General features: G+C 42.3%; 1 protein-coding gene across 2 annotated transcripts in view; it reads left to right on the top strand.

Moving 5' to 3' along the window:
• BACE2 (beta-secretase 2) overlaps positions 1-22,813 on the top strand; it is a 54,544-nt gene that overhangs the window by 24,367 nt on the left and 7,364 nt on the right. For both annotated transcript variants that reach the window (XM_032101082.1, XM_032101081.1), the window contains exons 3-8: positions 7,715-7,931; positions 9,437-9,565; positions 10,784-10,918; positions 13,632-13,733; positions 17,099-17,248; positions 18,478-18,646. In XM_032101082.1, the coding sequence (XP_031956973.1) occupies positions 7,715-7,931; positions 9,437-9,565; positions 10,784-10,918; positions 13,632-13,733; positions 17,099-17,248; positions 18,478-18,646 (902 nt within the window). The remainder of the gene's footprint in view (positions 1-7,714; positions 7,932-9,436; positions 9,566-10,783; positions 10,919-13,631; positions 13,734-17,098; positions 17,249-18,477; positions 18,647-22,813) is intronic.

The following is a 22,813-nucleotide window of genomic DNA, read 5'->3' as shown; positions in this document are numbered from 1 at the left end:
CCCTGAGTCAGGCTTGCTTTCACCAGGACACAGCTGACATTGCTCAATAGTCTTGGTAATTAAATAATATTCACGAAAATATTTTTCCATCGGCATATATTTTGACTCAGAAATTAACTGTGTCCAAACAGTCTTCCAAAAGTCTTTGGTAAGAATCAAATCCCAAGAAATGTAGAAAAAGTTCTTAAACAACCATGAAAGGAAATGTTTCAGTTCCTTTTGAGCTTGAATTAAGCTAAAATTTATAAATCATTGTTCAAGAATCTTTTCAAGTTTAAGATAAATGTCCATATGCAGCTCTGAGAGCCAAGAGTCTTCCCACGGTTCCTCCATAGTTTAGAGATGGAACAGCAAAACAAAAACAAGAAGAGAAATCCGGAGTTTACTCACAAATCAGTCGCTGTCCTTAGGGATCAGGGATTGTTCTGCCTGCATTATCCACCATTTGTTACAGTGTGGATACTGCAACACGTGTATCAGACAACAAGGCCTGTGGAAAAGAAATATATATGGACCGACTCTTGATAGCTGTTTCAGAGAGATGTTTATTTCTCCAGCCGCATGGCCGGGCCTCTGCCGAGGAGCTGCTCAATCACGGGACCCGAGGGTCTTGGCCCGCACAGGGGAACACAAACCAACCAACGGGGAACGAGGCTGAGCAGGGGCAGGGAAAGCCCGTGTCTGTGCCCTCAGGGCCCCTCTCCCAGGACCACATGGCAGGGGGGAGGGACCCCAACACCCCATGGTGGAGATTAGCGCGTCTTTTGGATTCTGGCTCCTCCGTGCAAGACAGGATGATAAGGCAGCTCCTGGGGCACCTGTGACATCCCGTGGATGTTGGTTGCCTGGTGGGAATTTTGGCCTTGCCTGATGCAAAATCCTGCCTGACACCATGAACAGCCCCACTGATGGCAGTGCAGCTGAGCTCTGGCTGAACATCAGCAGCACTAATTAGGGCTAGAGAAAAGAGAAGGTAAAAAATCATTTGCAAATCACACCAATTTCAGCCAATTTCTTACCTGAATAGACTTGCAAGAAATTAAAAGTTTCAATATGCTTTGCCTTGGTTTGAAAACAAAAATTAAAACCCAGTAATTGTATCAGTTACTTGACATTTCATCCAGAAGCAAAATTACTTAGTCAAAACCTAATTTGTTGTTTAGTTGAGGCCTCAGGCCTCAATCAGTCAGTGATCCGGACAGACCCTGATGAATCTTGTTATTTATAAAATACAGCTTGGTGGTTCTGGTGTTTGTTATGCAGTAAATTTGCTGTGTTTAACATAAGCTGACATTAATCACAGCCAAGCACAGCTTTGTCTGTCTGAATCACTCTCCCTCTTTTCTTCCTCCCTTTCTGCCTTTCTCTAGTTTCAATTATTTCAGGTAAACTTCTCCAAAATGCAGTGTCTCTCTTTAGCTGAAGCATATGGATAAAAATACTTAGAGGGCTGGGAAACTGGAGAGTATCACCCTTCTCACTACCTCATAGGTGTTTTAACATGGGGTTTTACACTTTTTCCAGTAAGATGCACTGGTAATGGAGGGAAATCCATTATTTCCATACTGCTTACTAGAATAGCCTCACCTCCTGTCATATATTTAGATGTTAACAGAGATATTTCACATCACACTGATATGATACGAGTCTGGAAAATCCAGAATTTGCACTTGATAACTATTTCTGTGCTACTGCAGAGTATTTCTTGCCAGCCAGTTATCTCCTTCCATAGGCAGTGGCTAGAGAAAATTTAATTGCAAGGAATTAAAAGCACAAGCATTCTTTCTCCCTTGTCTCTTAATTGATGTTATTGAGACTGGAAGGACAAGGCCTCTCTCATAAGAAACATAAACTATTAGAAACAGCAACAGCAGAGCTTGTGTGGGGAAAAGGACAGACTGTGGAATCATGTGAAGGTTACAGCCTCTGGTCGGTGTTCTCAGTGGATACTGTGTTTTGAGAAGTTTAATACAAGGTTGATAATGAAACCTTGGAGTCTGCACCCTGAAGAGTTAGTTAGTTAAGAGTGCTTTGTAAAATTCCAAACCAAGTCATTACACTCCAGAGCAATTGCAGCAACAGTTTCTGGTTTGGGTTGCACTGATGGAGTCCTGCAGTGTGCTCAGAATACAAACATCAGCAGACTCCTGGGTACACCATGCTGCTTCCATTTTAAATATTTTAACTACATTTAAATAAATGCCGTCTCGGAGGCATCCTGGTCCCAGTGAAATCAGGGAGATGTTTCAAAAACACTGGTTGCAAGAAAGGTCTGTAGGTCACCTAGCACACATCCTGAATGAGGCAGGGCTGTCACCAGAGCAGGTGAGCCATGGCTGTGTCCAGCCAAGTCCTATAAACCTCTGAGAATCCATGCTCTATCCAGGCAGCGTGTTCCTGTGCCGTGCCACAATCTCCTGTGGAGGAAATACTTCCTGTTGTCCAACCTGAACCTCAAAAAATGTAACTCATGGCTCTGGCAGTCAGCATGTCAACTAGTCCCTTTGATGTAGGACCTGTGCAAATCTGAGTGTGCAGCCTGTCCTTCATGTAGGTTCTTGATGAAGACATTCACAGAGTCACAGAATCGTTTAGGTTGGAAAAGACCTCCAAGGTCATTGAGTCCAACCTGTGACAAATCCCCACTTGTCACCCAGCCCAGAGCACTGAGTGCCACATCCAGGCCTTCCTTGTACACCTCCACGCAGGATGAGTCCACCACCTCCCTGGGCAGCCTGTTCCAGTGTTTAACAACCCTTCCCATGAAGAAATTCCTCCTGATGTCGAGCCTGAACTCTCCTGCACAGCTTGATGCTATGTTCTCTTGTCCTGTTGCTGTTGCCTGGGAGAAGAGACTGACTCTCAGCTGCCTGCACCCTCCTGCCAGGGAGTTGTAAAGAGTGAGGAAGTCTCTGCTGAGCCTCCTTTCCTTCAGGCTGTGGACAGTTTTTCCTCCACTCACAACCTGTGGGGCTCTCTGCTTGTCATGAGTCAATGATCACCACCCTTTGGACCCAGGGGTGCAGCCCATCTTCAGCCCACACAGTGGCTCATGTGTTCAGCCCCACATCCTCAGCTTCCACATGGGAATGCCATGAGAGGTGGTGTCCAAAGCCTGACTGAAGCCAAGATGTGCTACAGCCACTGTTCTCCTCGTCTGTGCATCCAGTCTTGTTGTAGAAGGCAGTGAGACTGGTCACGTGTGATGTGCCTGTGAAATTCCTCATTGAGTGCCTGTGACTGCACTACTGTCCTTCAGGTGCTTGGAAACAATTCTGGGAGGTTGTTCTTGGAGACTTTTTCTGAACTGAGGTGAAGCCCAGTCAGCTCCAGTCCCTTGAGTCCTGCTGCTTGTCTCTTTTTGAGACTGGCCCTAGGACAGACTTTTCCGAGCAGTCGGAACACCTTCCCTCGTGTCGTGGTTTAAACCTCAATGGCAGCTCTGCCCCACACAGCCACTCCCTCCCTCAGCAGTGGGGTCAGAGGGAGAATCAGAAGTGTAGAAGTGGTAAAACTCCTGGGTTGAGATAAAGACAGTGTAACAGGTAAAGCCCAAGACGTGTGCAAAAGCAGAGGAAAACCAGGAATTGGTTCACCACTTCCCATGGCAGGCAGGTGTTGAGCCATCAAGCAGGGCTCCAACTCATGTAGTAGGGATTTGGGAAGACAAACAACCCCAAACATCCCTCCCTTTCCCTTCTTTCTCCAGCTCTATATGCTGAGCATGACACCATGGTGTGGGATATCCCTGGGGTCAGCTGGGGTCAGCTGTCCTGGCTGTGTCCCCTCCCAAATTCTTGTGCACACCAAGCCTAGCAAGGGTGGGGTGGGGTGAGAAGGAGAAAAAGCCTCAGCTCTGGGCAAGAGCTGCTCAGTAATAACAAAAACATCTCTATATTTCAACCCTGTTTTCAGCACAAACCCAAAACACAGCCTGTGCTAGCTACTGTGAAGAAAATTAACTCTATCCCCAGCCCAAACCAGCACACTTGGTTGTCATGATTTTGCAGAGATGGTAAACAGGGGCATTGACATCACATCAGCTGGATCTGTAAAATTACCCAAGAGCGACCTTTGCCCATGTGTAAATGAGAAAAATGACCTATGGGCACTTTTCTTCCTTCCTAGGTGGAACACTTCAAGATTAGATAAAGAGGTTTCCTCTCATCTGGTAATCACTCCTGCAGTTTTTCCCTATATTGTCATGGAGTGCTTCCGACGTCTTAAACTGCAAGTTGAAGACAAGGGGAAAGAAAGATTAGTAATTTGTTAAATTAATGGGTTATGAGTTATAGATGTGTGCTTATTAGAATATTCATGTTGTGTTGGAGAGAGTGATGGGTCTTAATTTCCTGATGCCACACTCTTAGTTTAATTTTATTCAGATGATCAAAATCAGAAATTGAATGCATGATTCTATTTTGACTGAAATAGAGGGGGGTGCATGGGAAAGGCATTATCTCTGTTTCAAAGGACCTGAAGAGTGTGTTTTTCAGGAAGAGCCCTCCTGGAGCAATTCTAGAACTAACCTGTTAAATGATGTTGTGTATCATATAATCTATGTGATATAATCCTGCTGTTCAATTGCCTGGCTCTTTCTGTACAAGGCGAGTAAAGCTGTTGCCATGAACTCTTTCACAACTTGGCTTTTGAGTGGCTCTGACAAACCTTTGCTGTGAAAAGTTTTGAGTTTGCTGTGATAATCACGCTAAGTCACCACAATGTAAAAGGTTTTGCAAAATTTGTCCTGAACTGAAAAGAAATCACAGTGTTTGTTTCTCACACCATTCAAAATAACAAGTAGTTTTGTTGAGTACTCTACTTAAGATAAAAGAGCTACTTAAACAGACATACAGAGGGATTTTTACACTTGAACCCAAGTGATCAGTAATGGCTCTGCAGCAATATGTAAATATGACATGCTCAGGGCTTTCACTATTCAGGAACAGTATTCATTTTTTTCAGTGTGAGTACTACTGCCTCACCATCTGAAGGTTCAAAAGCAAGCTGCTCAAGTGTTGATCTTTCCAAGAGATAGGGAGGTAAGAGAAATATAGGCAATAAATTGAGGTAATACAATAAGTTATATACCAGCAAACAAAAAAACCTGCTGCTTTTGCAGTGTGATCCTGTGGCGTTGGTTGTGTGCACTGTACAGCTGGTGGTTTGGGGTGAATTATAAACTTGTTGTGGGAACCCTGCAGATTAAATGGGACTTCTTGGTTAGAAATCAATAATTTCTGCTGTATTTTCATGTTTGCTTTGTCTTAAAGTTGTTTGGAGGTTGGTGTTACTGCAGGTGGTGGATTTGCTGTTGCCGTGTTGAGCTTGCTGCAAAGGGTTCGTGACATAAGAAATAACATTTTGGTTGCGTTTTGTTCTGTGCTGTGTGCTGGTAATGAGGATTAACTCTGCAAGAGAAAATTACCCCATTGCTAGTTTGCTCAGCTGAGGCTTGAGATCCATTTGAGGTTTGAGGACCAGGTTTCTGGTGGGTGCTTTGGAGAGAAGATAGAAATGGGAAGGAGAGGGAGGAGGGAGTAGGGTCACTACAGCACCACGATCTAGGAGACCTTATTCGTTGCCTCTGGCTAAGATACACTTTGTCCTGCTGGAAGATGTGAATTTCTTCTTTTCTCATCACAGCCAAAACAGCTTGTTTATAATTTTCTTTTCTGTGCTGTGTGTTTGTTTTAAAACCCTCTGCCCATGAATTACAATAAGTCTCTAGTTTTGACCTCTAAAGTTTTCTTGCTTTAGATCAGCGAGGTGGAAAGGTGAAAAAACTCAGATTGGCTGATTACAGGCAAGAAGATGGGGCAGGAGGTGGTTTTGCAGAACAAAATATAATTTACTGCTACAAGGTTTATGCGGGATCCCTTCCCACGTTAGCAATTTTACTCCTTGAAGGAAATAATAAAGTCTTCTCTTCAATATGACATTTGTGAGCTTTACAAATAAGATGAGTGTCTTCATATCCATTTCTACAGGTGGGGAAGCTGAGGCACAAATGGTGAGGAAGGGACTTGCCGTGCCTTTCCACAAGAAAGGTCACCAGCTGTGCTGGAAAATGAATCCAGTCTTTCTGTGTCCTGGTCCACAGCTTGATCCATCAGGCTCTTCCTGCTTATGGAAGAAGAGCCATGTGCTGCTGCTGTTCTAGTCATGCACTGCTTGTATTTGCAGATTTGCTTCGCTTTATTCTCCCAGCACTCAATTTTCTCTCTGATTTCAGATGTTTCCTCTTCTGCTGCCCAGCCTGACACTTTTCTACATGAAGAACCCTGTATTCTCCCTTTCATTTCCTGCCCCCCAGCTTCTCTTATGCCACTAATTATTCAGACTCTATTTTGATTTATAAAATGTACTGCCAGTGTCACAGCGGTGTTCTGAAGATCCTGCCTGAGCTGAGATGTCCCTTTGTGTAAGTGTCATACAAATGCAGAATTACACAGTAGCAGTGGAAATTATCAGATACAGGTAATTCTCTGGAACTCCTGCCTTTTTGAATATTATCTCATGTATTTCTGCTGCCTTGGATGTTAACCCTTGAAGGGTTAGGTCTTGGGAGTATCCAGAACTTCTTAGGGTTAGAACCTGGCCTCTTATTCCTTCCTTATTCCTTCCTCCCTCCCTCAGCTAGGAGGAGTCAGTTGCATGATCCATATGGCCAAAGTGTCCCTCAGGATAAAGTGTTTGAATTACGGGGCTTGTCCATGTTGCCATCTGAAGGTTGTTCCTCATAATAATGAAAATCACACCAAATTCATGCTGGCAAGCTCAGGCACAGGGGCTGTGAAGCCACTTCACGTGGCTGTTAGATTAAAGCTGGATTGCTGTGAAAAGTCTCTTCAGATGCACTGAGTCTGGTCTGTTCAAAAGGGGAAGCTGTATGCCAAGGAGTGGCTCCAAAATAAATTGTAAGGGATCTAGAAATTTTGTAGCTCTTCAGCAGAGCTGTGGGTGGAATATGATTACAATACTTACAGATTACAGGTCTTTAAAATGAAAAATCTGTTGAAGCTTTTACTAATGTTTTTGTTAAGCCTTTTAAACAGGATTCTGTTCCTTCCTTTGCTTGCCATACTTAACTGCTTCTTTTCCTTTGCTTCCCTGGTCTAGAAAAAATCAGTTCCTTTCCTCCTCCAAGTCAGTGAATCTTTTGTTAATAATATCCAAGTCTATTACTTGGTCATAGATAGGCCAGCCTGCAGATTTAGGAAACCTCTGTCTTGCTGTTGATACTCACAATAATATTCCAATTTACCCAAAATGGGCCTTTTAAGAATATTAATGAGGTATTAGTCTACAGCTATTTAGTTAGCTTGGCATTTCAATTTTAGATTTGAATTCAGCAGCTTTTCATTTCCTAGTGCCATCTAATGCATTCCTTCTCCAGTTAAAAGTGTTGCTCCTATTGTGATGGACCAGTCTGAGCCAGGGACACTGCACTAGGTGACATAATACCTTAGATCATTTTTTTTTTTAAACACACATTGTGAAGATTTGAGTTATTGATGGCTTCTGCATAAAAATGGGGCCTTGAGTTTTGGGTTTAATTTCTGCTTTTTACTGCTTTTACAAACAGTATGAATATATATTTTACACACTTTATTTTTTTCCCCTCTCTGGGAAAAATTGAGCTCAAATATATTCTGTTGCCTTGCATTGTAAATGAACAGCTCGTGCATGAGTGTATCCTTTCCTTTTAAAGGTCAAGCACATACAGATCTGAAGGGATTGAAGTCACAGTGAAGTACAGCCAAGGCAGCTGGACTGGAGTGCTGGGCACAGATGTCATTACCATGCCCAAAGGACTCTATGGCAGCTACACCATCAACATTGCCACTATCCTCGAGTCAGAGAATTTCTTCCTGCCAGGGGTTAAATGGCACGGGATCCTTGGTCTTGCCTACGATGCCTTAGCCAAGGTAAACCATCCCTTCCCCACTGATTGTCTTCCACAAGGACAGTAAACAGAAATCTATTAAAATAAAGCCAGCAGATGATCTGTCAGCATTAGACTCCACCCTTCCAGCCACTCTTTCCTACAGATCTTCTGTCTTTGTTCCAGAAAGAGTAAATTGGGTTGTGATGGTACCACAGTCCCATGTGAGGATTTTGGCTTTTCTGGTGCTGAAAATGCTGATTTTAGCTCCTCTGGAATGAATACATTTTTACAGAGCTCGTAGTATCAGAGTGGTGTTGGCATGTGTGTGGAGGGAGGTGTTGGAGCTCTGATGACATTTCTCAAGACTGGTCCAAGGCAAAGCCCTTGGCAGTTCATTCTAGGAGATTGTCCATTCATCAAGTAAAAGCTGAGGTGGATGGATAATTTCAGAATGAATATTAGCTACAGTGTTTTCAGGAACATAGAACCAAGCACATCCTGCTCCTCTGGAGGTAGGAAATTCAGGTAGAAGATTCAATTAAAACCTGAAATTTTTAGTCCAAAATGCATAACCGTAAATGGAAAACTGAAAATGTGATTGGAACGCTACATAGTTACAATTTTCAAAGTGAGTTCTACGCAGACAGAACAAACAATTCAACTCCGCCTGACGACTCTGCTTTACTCCAGAGTTGCGTGAGCGTTGTATTTATTGACTTCATGGACTGTCAGCAGGAAGAGAAGAGCTTCTTCTCAAACCCTGGCTTGGGCAAACAGAGTACTCAGGGCATTTGTTCTTCTCTTCTTCCAAGGACTTAGGGGTTGTTGGCTTCTGAGGCTGCTCTGGGTTTGTGTAGTGAGAGCACCTGGCCCCTTGGAGGGAGCCAGGGGCTCTGCCCATCATGAGACCTTCGTGCACAGAAATGTGAATTACAGGGAAGTTGCAGCACTCCAGTGATAGCAAAGGAAAACAGGACCTGCAGCGTAGGGAAGAGCCTGTTGGCCAGTAACCAGCTGAAGAGAGTGTGCTTGGACATGAAGTTCTGCAAAAGAAAAGAGAGGAAACAAGGGCCACTGAATTCAAAGTTCATTAGAATTCAGTAGTGTTGAAAAACTGAAAATCCTGACTTTAAAATTCTGCTTTTTAACTATGGAAAGGTGTGAAAGACAAGTTACATTTTAGTGTTCTAATAACACAAAGCTTCTTCCAGACAGAAATTATCAGTGAGAGCTTCTGTCTGAAACTGGTGTTTGAGTTTGAAAACTGCAATTGAAAATTACTCTTGTGTTTTAGGGATTTGGTGGCGGCAGCACTGACAGTGGTCAAGAGTAAAAATGTTTTAAAAACAACAGAAACAGAAAAATGACAGATACTGAGGTTTTAATGACTTATGTCTAGAATTTTCATCAGTTGGTTGTCAGAAATTCAATTTACTCATGAAAAGTGGTCTTGTTTGAATGATTTGCTGATTTCTGCAGAGAAACTTTCTAATGAACCCTGCAATTCTTTTTTGTTTGTTTGTTTTGTTTTTCAACACCTTCAAGCCTTCGAGTTCTGTGGAGACATTCTTTGATTCCCTTGTGAGGCAGGCAAAGATCCCCAACATTTTCTCCCTGCAGATGTGTGGTGCTGGACTCCCTGTTTCTGGAAGTGGTACCAACGGAGGTAGTCTTGTGGGTATCTGTCAATAGGAGAGGGAAGATGTATCTTTGTTCATCTCTCTCCCTCTTTTCTTTGACTATCCCCTACTTCTGCCAAATTTAGTGTTTAAATATATTTTCATATTTTAAATATGCTTTCTATCTTTTTTTTTTGAAAGAAAATTAAACCCTTAGGCAAAATTCGAGTGTTATTTATTTTCATTCTCGATTCTTTTTTTTCTCTCAAGTTTGAGTAAACTTTTCATCTTTCAACAAAGGAAAACATGAATGTTGTGGTGTTTCCTCAGGGCAGATTCTGCTATATTTCTCAAACTGAGTAGTCCCTTATTCAGCTGATAAATTTGTTCAATCTCATCAAAATGCTCCAGTAATTTTTTTTTTTGGTACATGATGTGAAAAGGGGGAGAGGAATCAAGGGGCTTTTCTTTTTTTGTCGACAACATATTAAAGGGAGAAATCTGTAGATCAGATCTCCTGCTTGTTGTTATTCTGGAAAGTCTTTCCATCAGCTGTAGTGGGACCATGAATCGGCCATTATGTATCTGGAACTGGGAGATGGAATGACTTTCCCAAATGATGCTGAAATAAGCATCTCAGCACAGGAGCTGATCACAAATACTCGTTTTCAAGAGAATTAGCATATTGTAAATGTTATTCATATAATTGAAGACCAAGAGAGAATTTGCTTATGTTCAGTTCAGAGTCTGAGGGTCCACAAATGCTCCCAGCCATCCTCAGCCTAGGTTTTGATGGAAGCTAATAGTGATAGCAGTGACAGGATGGGATTCCATTTTGTGTGTAAGAAAAAATGAAATGTTCTTGGACAGTGTTAAAGCTTTTCTGATCTGATAAAGCAAGTTTTCCACGTGTAAGTTCAATATTCTGTCCCATTTTTATACATTACCTAGATTTAACCACTGAAGACACTGTGTTGATTTTCAACAGTGGAGTTTTCACAACAGAATCAGTGTGAGGTTGTAGATGAAGATGCTGCTGATTTGGCCCAGTATGGGAATTCTGTTTGAAGGACAGTTTGTTTAATGTCTAGATGTTTCATACTGCTCTATTACTGACAGAGAACTTGACAGTAAAATCCTTACGAATGATGCTAAATTAAAATTTTGATGCCCCTGGGTATCACAACTAAGTATCCCCTTTCTGCGTGTACTTGCCCCAAAAGTGAACATTTGGGAATTTAAAGTATGTGACTTCTTTTCTCCTCTCCCTTAGGTCCTGGGTGGAATTGAGCCAAGTCTGTACACGGGGGATATCTGGTACACACCCATCAAAGAGGAGTGGTATTACCAGGTTGAAATCCTCAAACTGGAGGTCGGGGGACAGAACCTCGAACTGGACTGCAGGGAGGTATTGGCTCTTCTGTGTTCCTGTCTCTATAAAATGCAAGTTTGGCTGAGAAAAAACCCCTGATTGATCAGTTTTGTCTTGGCAAGCAGATGTGCTCCGCAGTCTCCTGAGAATTAAATTAAAGCAATTCTGGTCTAACAAAGGCAGTGGGTGATTTTGGACTGACCCCTGTAGAGCTGTCTAAGCTCACAGTTCACGGTGGCAGTGCACAGGTGTCATCCTGGGTTGCTTCATCAAGTTCTCATCCTATGCCTCCTTTTCGATTTTATATTTTTGCAATCAACTTTTGCTCTCCTGTGGTTGGCAGTTATTATTCCTGATGGATAAGCTTTCTGTTTTTATTAGGAATAATGTTCTGCTGTATCTGGATCGGTCTAATGAGACCGTGCTGTTGCAATTTTTATTCCAAAGCCATTTCTTTTTTTTTTTTTTTTTGTGGAGTATATATGTGTATGTGTGTGTTTTATCTCTTTCTTACTATTGCTTGTTGCTATTCATGTTTTGATTTTGGTTCTGTAATTTTTATGCCCCAATTTCTTTAGGCATCCTAATTTCATTTTACGCTCATGCTCTTAGTTGGAGATCAATGGGACATGATAAGTTTAAAGTTTTTACAGTTCATATAAATTAAGTGAAATTCATTATTACAATATTACATGTGCATAAATATTATATTTCCATGCAAAATATTGAAATCATAATCCCATATAAATTATTTAAAATTAGTCGCAGCATCTTTCAACTCAATAAGCAAAACAAGGTCTATTTAAATGCCTCTATTGTGCTGTTAGGAAAGCAAAACCACTGGTCCTTTAAAACAAATGTTTGCTTTTCTTTCTTGCCTTAAAAAACAGTCAACATGTTTTTGAAGGGGAGCCCTTCAGTGGTTTAATACATGCTGTTGCCAGAAAACAACTCACTGAAAAATTTAGTGGTGTGTTAGGAAAGTTTCCTGTAATTGTTGCTCTCTTCTGAGCCAGGGGTTGCTTTCACTGGTGCAGAAGGATCAAACCTTCCCGGATCAAAGGAGACCTTCCCACAGAAATTTAGAGGAAGAGCAGTAACATGGGAGTAGTACAATTAAATTTTGGCTGGTTAGGAGCTTGCAGAGGATGCATGATTCACTCTAGGATGAGGAGCTATGTTGTTGTCTCCTCTCCGTTGTTTTCTAGGAAATGGAACATTTTTTTGCAGCCTTCACCAGGGACTGCTCCTTTCCTTGCCAGGGAAAAGTTGTTCCCTTGCTTCAATGCTGGGAATCTGTCCAGAGCTACACCACAGCAGTGGCCCTGAGCCTGGCAGCCGGGGCTGGGAGAAGTCCTGAGCTGCCAAAAGTGCACTTTGCACTGGTAAATATTAACCAGGAAAGCCAAGAAGGCAAAACCAGGTGCTTAGCCCCAGTGTGAACAATCCCACTACACCCAGATTTTTGCACAGTTTTGTATTAATGGTCGACCTTCTTTAACTATTTTTTTCCAAGGGTGGCATTCCAGGATGCCAGTGATTGTGTATTTTGTGGTACAAATCTGTTAAAATGAACTGCAAACTGCCATGGTATTTCTCTCCACTCTTTAACAGTATTTCCAAGTGTGTAATAAATGGTTTCCTGTTTGCTTTTCTGTCAGCTCTGTATGGCAGCCCTACAGCAGCTCTTTCAAAAAGAAATGTAGAAATCACCATCAGAGTTACTTTTTCTTACTTTTTTGGTGTGTTTTATTTTCATCACTGCACTAAAGGGACTCCATGTGACTTGATAACATCTAAATCAGTGTATTTTAAATTCACTTGCTATTTGACCTCTTCCTAAGTAGCTTAGGCTGTATATCATCCTGTGTCTTATGATTATGCCATAAACATGTCACAGCTCAGTTATATTAATCCTGCTGCCTAAGCTGGCAGCAAAAGTAGTTAATGCAAATAGCTGCCACTGCTGCTTGCCTTTTTTTTTCTCCCCACAATTAATCATAGTTTTTAAAGAGTTCATGAAAAAGGATTTACCCTTTAAAAAGTTTCTATTTCATGGACCATATCTCAAGTTTGCTGAAATCTCTTAATTTGAGGGTTGAAGTTTTAATAATAAGAGCATTGTTTGCTGGGGGGAGTGGTGCAGATTTTAAGGCAGCAAGACTGAAATTTCAAGTTTCTTGCTTTTGTTTGTGTTTTAGCAGTTTTCAGCAGTCAAGGGATGAAGGTGTAGCATTTGTACTCTTGAGCCAGTACAGACATGTAATAAGGCCTAATTTTTTTCTGACTATTCTTACATTAGATATGCCTGCCATTAAAAGAGGCTGCTGTGTTTAAACTAGAGTTGTACCCATGCTAGCATAGACCTTGATTCAGGAAGCTGCATCAGGATGTTCAGCACCTCTCTACTGAATAATAAAGTGCTTTTGCCCCCTCTGAGAGGGGCCAGACTTCACTTTTTTACAGCAGTGTGACCATTTGCACCAGCTGTGGTGACACAGTAATTTCCTGACTGGTGCAGATAAACCCACTCTTGCGTCTGGGCTGATAGTATCTTGCTTTTTTTGCTCTCAGATTTCATTGGAATTGAAGCTATCAGCTGGAGAGAGCTGCTGACAAGTGTGACATGCAGTTCTGGGAAGGCAGCTGCCAAAAAGGAGCAGCTTTGTTCTGGTTAGGAGACAGTGGGATGTGCATTACAGTGACTACAGCGTGCAACTTCTCTCCTTTTTTCTTCTCCCCTCCCCAGTACAATGCTGATAAAGCCATAGTAGACAGTGGAACCACTCTCCTTCGACTGCCAGAGAAAGTCTTCAGTGCTGTGGTGCAGGCAATAGCTCGCACGTCCCTGGTAAGATAACACCATGAAACCTGCTCAAAAATGTGAAATTCCTGGGAAACGATCACAGGGTCTTTGAAAGGAGTGTCATCTCTGCTGCCTGCCTTGCAAGTCGTGGGTTTTTCACCTGAGGGGAGCAGAATCTTCCTTGGTCTAGCCCTGTTAATAAGGCAGAAATGACTGATGGCCTTTGATGGAAAGGAAGAGGTGAAAAAAAAAGGGAGGAGGGAAAAGGGGGGGGCCAAATGCAGACAAGAAGTGTGTGTATGGAAATGCATCAGAAATAGGTCAGAGATGGAGTATTTTATTCTAAGCATTTCAGAAACACAGGACATAATCCCTGTTGCTCTGAGTCAAAGTATTAAGAGTGCAAAAATCAGTCATTTCATTCAAAACAGAGTGTTTGTAAAGTAGGAGAACCTGCTGCTGCAAGCAGTTCCTTTCCAAGTGTAATTCTTACTGCTGTCTAGAATAAATGCCATTCATTAGGATTATTCATATCAATAAAGCTGCTTTTGACCTTCATTATTGAATTATTTATGTTCAAAAGCATCTTTCTTTGGAAATAGAGTGGGCTTTAGAAGTAGGGCATGGGGATGGTGGAGTTCTCTGTATGTAGAGTGGCTGAAGCAGCATTTTCTGGTTAATAAAAACTATTCATAAATTTTTGTTCAATACAAGGAAAAGCACCAAGAAGGTTAAAGAGGAAGAATAAATACCAGCTATTTCAGTGTGAACAAACTTGGTATTTTTGTCATGGATTCACAGTCAGACAGTGGCTGTTGATGCAAATCACAGGAAACACAGTAAGCAGCTGCCCCAAAGACAGAGCATTTGCCTGTGTGCTGACAATTCAAGATTGAGATCCTTTTCCCTACTTGATTGAGAGCAGAGATGTGGCATGAAGTGTTCTTCTCTGCCTGCAGATGTCCAGTATCTGAAATAAATGTACCAGGTACAAGTTCTTCTCTATTGCACAACCCTTAAGTGTTGACTGGAACAAGTTCAGTCCATGGGGGTGGAATTGAAAGAAGCCACCCCAAGGGCTCTTGTAACGTCACTCTGTGGATAAGGAATCCTCCTGGGAAGTGGGTCACAGTGGTCCACACTCCTCTCTGATGTTGGTCAGGACATTTGAACTGGGGCCTTTTACCTGACAAGGAAATAGTGGACAGATCACTAAGGTGTTAGAGGGGAACCATTCACTCTGCTTAATGGTTTTTCTTCTGTTCCTACAGAAAATGCATACAGTAGCTTTTTTTCGGAGTTCTTTTTAATCTCAAGGACCTGCCTGCTGTACCCCTTTCCCTCCACACACCCCAAAATTTACTTTGACAGCTCTAAACAAAGGAGATAGCCTGCTAAATAAGAAAGTAGTTACAGGGTGCAAGGATGGGATTCCAGCTGTGTAGGAGCAATGTCAGGAAAACGGGTATTTTCAGCAATTGTACTGCGGCTCTGTGCTTCTGGCAGGAGATGTACCACTGAAAAAAAAATCATCTGCTGTAGTCAGACACACTTTTCTGACCACAGGCGAGCCAGGTTAACAAGTTCCTGCTCCTCATAGCTTGTTATGAGCATCCCAGCCAGAAGTTATTTCCCCCTCAGGTACGCTGGGTTAACTGTGTGTGACACATCCCTGTATTCAGCTCCGTTAAGAAACAAGGCTGTGAGCTCTGTGCTCTTTAGTGGTGCAGATGGTTTTTTAAACCTTACTTCTGTGGACTGAAGTCTTTTAGGGAGCAGCTGTTAAGATGTAGTTTGGTGTTGCAGGGTGGTGATTTTGGCAGATGAGCAGAGATGAGCCAGGCAGCAACTACACCTCACTGAGCTGAAGTCAGGACAGCATTAATACAATGCTAAGTTAAAAAGTTGAACAAAGGAAGGCTCAGATAATCCTAAAATCTTTGTTTTAATAGCCTTTTGGGTATCATGCACTCACATCTCCCCAGTGCATTGCTGCAGCATGCAGAAGGAAGGGAAAGAAGTGCAGTGCATTAAGCAATCTTTGTGGGAAATTAAAGCAGGCACTTAAAACAGAGCACTTCACAGGCTTGGCCTGACCTGTCTGGGTGGTATCTTGTGATTTTTCTCAGATCTGCTTTTCAAGACAAAATGGAGAGAGAGAAGAAGTGTATTTCTCAGCAGGTCTGGCCTGGGACTTAGCTGTGAGGGAAGAGTGTTCTGCCCCTTGCCAAGGGATGCACTTCAGCCTGTGCTGAGAGTTACGGGTAAAAGGCCTGTTTGTGGTGGTAAATCTCCTTGTTCACATGAGTCTGTGCTTGTTGGCCCAAGAACAGAGCAGAGCACTTGGAAATAGGAAAATGTCTCTGTGCAGCCCCAACAAACACTTCACAGGCAGGTGTGTGGCGAGTGCCTGTCAGCAGTAAAATGCCATATATTAATGAATGAGCTGATGCTTACAGAATAATCAATATCACAGATAAATACAAATGAGGACAGTGCAGAGGCTGGATTCCATCTTTTTCTTCACCCAGATGGGAGGCTTTGGCTGGGCAGCCTCAGATCAAGCTCCTCCCTTGAATGCTGCTTTGTGGGGGAACAAGAACCAGCAGCCAAAGTAATGCAGTGAAACAAGGAAGGTTTTTGCTCAGATCTGGCAGCAGGTCAACTTCAGGGAGCAGGAGCATTGAGCAAGATGTTTGTCTTAGCCAAACAAGCTCTGTAGGAGTTTGCTTTTTGTTTTGTTAGTTCCATGGATATATTAAGTGCTGTTAATCAATTTTATTTCAAAAGCATGTCAGGTTATACTGGTAGGGAGTGACAGGGCAGCAAAAGAGACAGAGGGATGTGTTCTTTTCCATTCCAGCAAACCTTCGTTCCCTTAGAAGCCAGGAGATTTTTGGCTTAGCCCTTGGCTTCAAAACTCTGAAGCTGAGTAAGAAGCTGTAGGTGCATGAGGAGCAGGGAGGACCTCATTACATATTCACGTGGATTGTATTTTGGTTTGTGTATTTTATAAAATGTAACATGCTGCTTCAAAACGTTGGTGTTTGGTCAGAGAGGAGGTAGGGAGGCAGTGAAATCCCAGTGATGCTTTGGCTCTGTGGCACCACACATGTTCTCTGCAGCAGTGGAAACAGTGAGACACAAACAGAGGGGGAAGGGAGAGCTAAACTGGCTTTTGCCTCTTCCCCCTTCTCCCAAGTCATGATGGGTTATGACACACCTCACTTTGGGTGTTGGGGCTTGGGTTTTTGCTTTGGTCCTTAAAGAAGCAGCTGAGATTTGTGTTCATGCTTGAATTTCTCCATGGGAGTGAAAGAAGTATCCAAGTGACAGTGATCATTTACAAAAATCTATCAAAATGTCTGTAATCTGTAAGTGTAATTTTGTTTGCTTGGTTTGTTTTACAGATACAAGAATTCTCTTCCGGTTTCTGGACTGGTTCACAGCTTGCATGCTGGGATAGAACTGAAAAACCCTGGTCCTTATTTCCCAAACTCTCCATTTACCTGAGGGATGAAAACTCCAGTAGGTCGTTTCGGATCTCTATCCTACCACAGGTCTCAACCTTCTTTGTTTATTCATCTGTGCATTTATTTTTACTATTGTAAAGCACATTATACAGCTCTTAAAAAACAGGAGCTATTTTTAGCAGTAATAGGGGACTGGCTTATTGTATGCCAGGGAAACCTTTTTTAATCAAATTTTAAAAATCAATTTTTAAGTAGGGAAAATAACAAACTTGTCAAACCTAAAAGCAAAAAGGAAAAGCACAAAGCACAATTTCCCTCTCAGTGCAGTCCATCTAGTTGGGAATTTTTTTTTTTTCAATTTGCTGGGAAAAATAGGCAAGTTATTGTTTTGTTTTCATGAGCTTTGGCCACATCAGATGTCAATACAGAATGTCTCTGCTCGTTTTGATCTTCTCATTTTGCGAAGGGAATTGATTTGTTTCTCCAGGCATTTTGAGTTGGAGCACTTCTTCTGAATATGAAAATCTTGGCAATGACCCTTTGTGAGCTCTTCACCAGTTTCTGTAACTCACTTGGTTTATCTTTTATTAATATTCCATCCCAACTTTTAGAATATAATGTGCCACTTTTGTTTTTCTTCTCTGTCTTCTCCTCCCAGTATAAGGTGCACTACAGGCTGGTATCCTCCAACATTATTAATACATTCTTTTACCTCAAGGGACAGGCAGGAGCAAAGGAAAGAATGAACCTATTAAGTACATTTTAACTTGAAATATAGTACAGCCTTATGATAAGCTTTTTCTGTATTGATCATGTAGCTTGGCAATCGTTCATCTTCCTCGGGGAGACAGGGGGTGAAATGTGACTTGAATTTGTAAGATCTAGAACCTTGAAGCTGACACTGAATGCTCTCTGAATCAACTCCATCCTAGTAGTTTTTTTAATAACTAAATTATTCTCTAATTTGAGTTCATATCCCAAGTTCTTCCTCAGCCATCCTTTCCTTATGGAAAATATGGTAAATAGTGAGAATCTCGAGAATTTGCTGCTGACCTGCATGCCGTGACTGACTGTGTTCAACTTTATCTTAGAATCCACAAGCTTTACCTCTTACCTGCCTGTCAGTTTTGACTGGTTTTAAATCATGTACAGAAATCTGTTTGCCCCAATCCATTCTCTATTTCCAGTGGGATTTGTGTGCTTGAACTATAAAAACGAAGAAGTCTGAACTTCTACCTGCTGTGAGGTGTTGCTTTTTACACTCTGGCTTCCTTTTTTTAATTTATTTTTCTTTTTTTAAATTTTCTTTTTAACAGCTTTATATTCAACCCATCCTTGTGATAGGAGATAATTTGCAGTGCTACCGATTCGGCATCTCCTCCTCCACGAACGCTCTGGTCATTGGTGCTACAGTCATGGAAGGATTCTATGTCATCTTTGACAGAGCCCATAGGAGAGTGGGCTTTGCAGTGAGCCCCTGTGCAGGTAAGAGAAACATATCTCAGGACTTGAGTGAGGAAACTCAGAGAAACACCTTTGCCACTTATCTGTTGGGGAAAAGCGTGGTGACTCCCGCAGTGTGAAGGGTGTATTTTGAAGAAGTTCCGAGCCATTCACATTTCAAAGGAAGGAAAAAAACAAAAAACAAAAACAAAAACAACAAAAAAAACCACCCCAACTGTATTGCAACATCTTTTGGCATGAAGTGAATCAGCCTCAGCTCTGGGTATCTGTGCTGGGTTCTTCCCTCTCACAGAGATGGTCTTTCTGGAACATCTGTCTGTGTGTGCAGTTTCCCCAACAGTTACATCAAATGAGTCCCTGCTTATAATGCAGCTTCATTTTGGGCTAGTTCCTGCTCAAAGCTGGGCATAAATGGATTCTTCAACCCACTCTTGCAGTGTGCAGTGAAGTGCCTTACTCACACTTTTCTCTTCATGTAAATTGAGCCTGTTCAGCCCCTCAGAAATTTGCAAAGAAAGAGCTGAGGTGAAAATTGGACTCACATTTAGACTTGCAGTGTTTGTGTTAGTTCTAAACAAATACTTTTCTCAGTGTAAGCAGAAAGCCATTAATTTTTTAACTAGCTGCTGAGGAGATATAAAAGAGCTCGTAATTTTTGGCTGATTTTACTGTGCTGGGTAACTTTCATGATTATTCTTTTCTTACCAAGGGTAGCTAAATCCAAAAATTTTGGGGTTTCTTCTCCTTGTTGTTCAGACATTGCTTTAACATGACAAGAACATCCAAGTGGGAGAGGAGGGGAAGGATGTGCACCCATATGCAGGTCTCTGTCCCAAACAGGAGTGGTCTGTGCCCTGAAAAACATGGTCTCACCTGAGGTTTGCATGAGAAAAGGACTGGAACTGACAGTGCTTCTTTAAGCTCTTAGAGAGGGTGAAGGTAGTTAGGACTGGAGTGCTTAATGCAATCAGGTAATAGAGAGGAGGAAGAGAGAACTGGCTGGCTGAGTTGCAGCTCTAGGGCAATTTTAAAGCTTGTTTTTTTGATCTCTACATTGTTAACAGGCTCAGACTTGTCAGGTTTTAGCTCGTTCCCAAAGAAAATCTCGATATTGGTGAGAGTTGCTTAATGGACACCCCTGTGAGGTGCCATGCAGTGATGAAAGACACTTCATGAATGTATCTGGCAGGAGAGTGTAACTGGACAAACAATGCAGGCCAGGTTTCACTGCCTTTCATTCTTCCTGGTGCCTCCTGACTGCAGCGGGAGCAAGTGTGGAGCTGCCTCCTGTCCCTGTCCCGCTGCAGCCATCAGTGGGGGGAGGAGGGGGCATTTAACAGAACATATTGGCCACGTGTGGTCAGCAGGGGACACGAGGCAGCTGCTGTGCATAAGAACTGCTCTGACAGCCCTTCTTTGTTGAGGAAAATAGTCGGGGAAGCATAGTAACACCTCGGTGTTAATATTGCTACCTGCAAGCATAGTTTGACCACTTCACGTAGCTCTGCCAGAGAGGAAGAACTGAGCTTGCTGAACAGAACTACCATTGGAATTTACATGAGCTTGGACACGTGATTACACCCAGCTGGTGCTCCAAGATATTTCCTCCTTGTCTCTTCGTCCACGTTTTCTGCATATGTCTAACCCAGCATCACAGGAACTCGGCTTCCTGAGGAATCATCTGACTGGCCGGGACAAGATGCATGGAGTTGTCAGGTTCCACTCACATGGGGCAGATGACATTTCACTGGATGTTCCAGTTCTGCTGAGTCTCACTTCTTCACGGCTTGTGGTTTCCATATTTAACAGCACTTTCATCAGAGAGCCACGGCTGCGAGTGGAGCGCCTTGGTGCAGGGTGAGGGATTGAGCTGCCGAACTGGCTTCCCGTGGAGGCCAGCCATGCCCTCCACAGCAACTACATTCATCCCATTTATTTGGAGCCTTCCAGGCTGTTCGTGGGCATAAATTAAACTGAATTGCTGATGGCTTGAATCTTCAGAAATGGAGAAATGTTAAAGACAGTTTGGTGTGGCTTTGCAATGACCTTTGCTTTGTTAGAGTGAACATTAAGTTAAATCCGTGCTTTTATAAGGTGTTAAAGCTGTACTTGATGAATAGAATAATTAAGGGAACAGGACTAAAAACCTTTATTTCATTGAACTTCCTGGTTACTTTTCAGATTTGGCTAGAGATGAGAACTGGCTTATCCCACAATATTCCTTGGACTGTTGTAATTCTCCAGGATGTACCAAGAGTGAGGAAAGTTAGATAGACTGCTGCAGGAAGATACTCCATTGTAGCAGGAAATATGCCTTTTCCTCATTACATGAAACCCTTTAAGACTTAGACAAATAATTTCAAGTTGCCCATTGATAAACGACTGTTTACAGGATGACTAGGACAGGTTTTTGGATCAGGTCCCTTCTTGAGACAGGATATTCAGATCAACAAGTTGGTTTCACTGAAGCAGCCTGGAAATGTTCAAGGCCGGGTTGGATGGGGCTTTGAACAACCTGGTCTAATGGAAAGTTCCCTGCCCATGGCAGGGGGTTAAAACTAGATAATGTTTAAGGTCCCTTCCAACCCAAACAAAGGAAAAAAAAATAAGGAAGAAAAAAAAAAAAAGCCCTGTGGGAAAGTTTCGGTAGGCCCTAAGTTGAATGCAAGCCAAGGTAGGTGAAGGTGAAATTACATAACATAGAGCAATGTTCACCAGGGACATTCAGGAACTGGACATGAGGAGTTTTTTCTTCACCAGGAGGGTGGTACAGCACTGAAACAGGTCCCCATCCTCAGGGTTTTACAAGGCCTGGCTGGATAAATAAAATCTGCAGCAGAACTGATCTGTTGATCCTGACAGTCCTGTTCTGAGTAGGATCCTGGTCTAGGTAACTTCCAGGGGCCCTTTTCAAGCTGTACTTTACAATTTTATGAGGAATTTGATCTAATCCCAGGTTTTTTTCCTTTGTAACCACCCAAGTGGGTGAGCTAGCATGTGTTGAGTTCTACACAGAGGCGCCTTTTTGTCCTGTAATCATCAACAGAGAAGAAAATCTCATTTATTCAAGGTTATAAAAGTATTGTAGTTAGGTACCACCAGATACTCTAAAATAATACACTGAAATACTCTAATTTAGTTAATGTGTAATATGCTGAGTGTGACTGTTAGTTTATGTTAAGGGCTTCTTTGAACAATTTAGGCAAATTTCCTCTCAATTTCTCTGGGGGTGGAAGAGTGTGAGGGAAATCTTTTTTGCCTTTTGGAGGGGAGAAAGCAGAGTCTGTGCTGCTATCAAGCATTCTCAAAATGCAGTTTAAAATGTCAGCCACTATGGAAACAGTTTTGTCTTTTCTTCTTTAATAGGAGTAATTACTGTGCTCAAGCCAAATAATGAGTAATTAGAGACTGTTTATTTTCAAAGCTATTTCCAAGGTGGGAAATTGCACTGTTTTTTCTTTCCCCCCACTTTTTCAAAATACTACTAAGTAATGATACTTAGGCCTTGCATTTCAGAGTGGTGTTAAATGTGGTTGAGTGGTGTTGTTGCAGAACTTGATAGAGACAAACAAACGGTGTGTGGGGGTGAGATGTCCAGAAGAAATAATTGCATGGCAGACAAAGTGAAATCCTGGGACTCTGGACAAAAAGGATTTCTGCCACAGACCTTCTAGGCAGAATTTTACCATCTAATGAATTTAGGGAGTGGGTGTTTGGTTATTCACCAGTGCCAGGGTCCTCGTGGGTGCAGCCTCGGGTTCCCCCGGTTTGCTCTCACGGCATATTCCTGCTAAAGGAGTCTTCCCACACTTAGGGGTGGAGAAGGGATTGGTTCAGATGAGTGATTCCACAGAAAATTCCTTGTTTGGGCATTTTGTTTGTTGTGAAGGTTGGTTTCCCATCTGATCTGCAAGTTGCAGCCTCCCATTCCCTCCACCAACACAAAAGAGGCTCTGAGAGACAGGAGTGAGGGTGCAGGATTGTCCCTTTCAACACCAGCCCACAATTAAGTTGAATTAAGTCTAACAAAACATAAATCTTAAAATAATACAAGGTCTTATGAGGCCAGGGACTGAATGATGACTAAAATCTATGCAGATAAAGCAACCAACCTATTCTGCATTTTTTTGTCCACAAAGAACCTTAAAGACCACCTTCCTGCCTTTGCAAATCCAGGCTCCCTTCTTC

Source organism: Corvus moneduloides, chromosome 2 (genome assembly GCF_009650955.1).
Source record: "Corvus moneduloides isolate bCorMon1 chromosome 2, bCorMon1.pri, whole genome shotgun sequence".
NCBI lineage: Eukaryota > Metazoa > Chordata > Aves > Passeriformes > Corvidae > Corvus > Corvus moneduloides.
The sequence above is the reverse complement of the archived record's forward strand: the minus strand, read 5'-3'. Positions and strand labels throughout refer to the sequence as shown.